Source organism: Perkinsus marinus (assembly GCF_000006405.1).
Source record: "Perkinsus marinus ATCC 50983 genomic scaffold scf_1104296977878, whole genome shotgun sequence".
Lineage (NCBI taxonomy): Eukaryota > Perkinsozoa > Perkinsida > Perkinsidae > Perkinsus > Perkinsus marinus.
In genome coordinates, this window is record NW_003200029.1 from 1 (window position 1) to 1,798 (window position 1,798).

Sequence of the window (1,798 nt, forward strand, 5' to 3'; positions counted from 1 at the left end):
AGTATCGTCCGTATCCACCAATACTGGCCCTGTCTGCATCTGAGTCTACCGTCAAGCATTTGCAGCTATATAGAGGGATAGTAGCCTTACAAGTGCCGTCTTTTCAAGGCACTGATCATGTCATAAGGAATGCCCTTGATCACGCTAAGCAGATGGGCCTATGTTCGATTGGTGATAAGATAGTCGCTGTGCATGGTGTAAAGGAGGAGGTGAGCGGATCTAGTAATCTGATGAAGGTCCTCGAGGTCGACTAGACAGGGGGAACGACGTTACCATAAGGAGCACACACTTTTTTTGCTAATGAGAGCAGCAAGGTATTTGATGACCTGCTATTGATTAGTAAACATTCATCGTGCTATGATGGTCTCACTTCAAGTCTTTCATGGTCTATTCAATGAGGGTTGCGTTCTGTTCTCTCGGTAGCTATCAAGTTTCGTCATGCACAATTACGATGGAAGGTTTCCGTTGCGATGATCACCTAGTGGGTCGACCACTAATTTGCACATGTGACTCTCCGCCGTCTTCGAAAGCTTTCTATCCCTGGGGTGACTAAAGAGTTGTTACGTATTGGGTTTTGACAATTTCAAAGGGTGAAAAAGTACGATGCTTTCAGACTGGTTTTCAATCATTCAGTACGATTCTCTATAATGGTTGATGATCTTGTTGATTCTCCGTTAGCTCGCCATGGCTTCACTGGACGTTGTGTACGAGGGAAGCGAGTACTTGGTCAAACACATGTTGCTATGGGTGATGACCTGGCGGAGTTGTCGGTTTGGGCTGAAAACTGTTATTCTCCCGATCCGCTGTATAGGAAGACCAAGCTCATATGCACTATGGGACCATCATGTTGGGATGTTGATACGTTGGTGAAGATGATCGATCAGGGCTTGAACGTGGCGAGATTCAGCTTCTCTCATGGTGACTTTGAGACCCACAGTAGAGCTCTGAGGAATTTGAAGGATGCACTTAGGGAGCGGCCAAATAAGGACGTATCCATTATGCTCGATACCAAGGGACCCGAGATCCGTTCGGGTTTCTTCGCCGCTGGTGGTAAGGTCGAGCTCGAGGCCGGTCAGGACTTGATCCTCACCACTGATTACTCCTTCAAGGGTGATGCTCATAAGATCGCCTGTACCTATGAGAAGCTCCCCCAGAGTGTCAAGCCCGGTTCCATCATCCTTATGGCTGATGGCACGGTTAACCTGGAGGTTGTTGAGTGCTACGAGGACAGCGTTAAGACTCGTGTCTTGAACCACGCTATCATCGGTGAGCGTAAGAACATGAACCTCCCCGGCGTCAGAGTCGACCTTCCCTGCATTGGTGAAAAGGAGGCCAACGATATTCTTAACTGGGGACTCCCTAACGGAATCGATTTCATCTCCGCTTCTTTCGTCCAGCATGGTGATGATATCCGTGAACTGCGAGAGATGTTGGGAAGTCGTGGTCGGAACGTTCAGATCATCTCCAAGATCGAGAGCACTGAGGGTCTTAGGAACTTTGATGATATCCTTGAGGCTTCCGATGCCATTATGATCGCTCGTGGTGATCTTGGTATGGAGATGCCCCCTGAGAAGGTTTTCCTCGCTCAGAGGATGATGACTGCTCGTTGCAACCTCGCTGGCAAGCCCGTCATTACCGCTACTCAGATGCTCGAGTCCATGATCGAGAACCCCAGACCCACTCGTGCCGAGGTCAGTGATGTTGCTAACGCTGTTCTTGATGGTAGCGATGGTGTTATGCTTTCTGGTGAAAGTGCAAGTGGCAAGTTTCCTATCAGTGCAGTTCACTTCCAGCGCTC

The 1,798-nt window shown here is 48.8% G+C and overlaps 1 protein-coding gene across 1 annotated transcript; it reads left to right on the forward strand.

Annotated features, from left to right (window-relative positions):
• Positions 1 to 647: 647 nt before the first annotated feature.
• On the forward strand, positions 648 to 1,758 carry Pmar_PMAR026656 (Pyruvate kinase, putative; the record flags this gene model as incomplete). The annotated part of the gene is made up of 1 exon (XM_002764363.1): positions 648 to 1,758. A coding segment is annotated over one exon (1,111 nt), but the record flags the coding sequence as incomplete, so codon positions are not given.
• Positions 1,759 to 1,798: the final 40 nt, after the last annotated feature.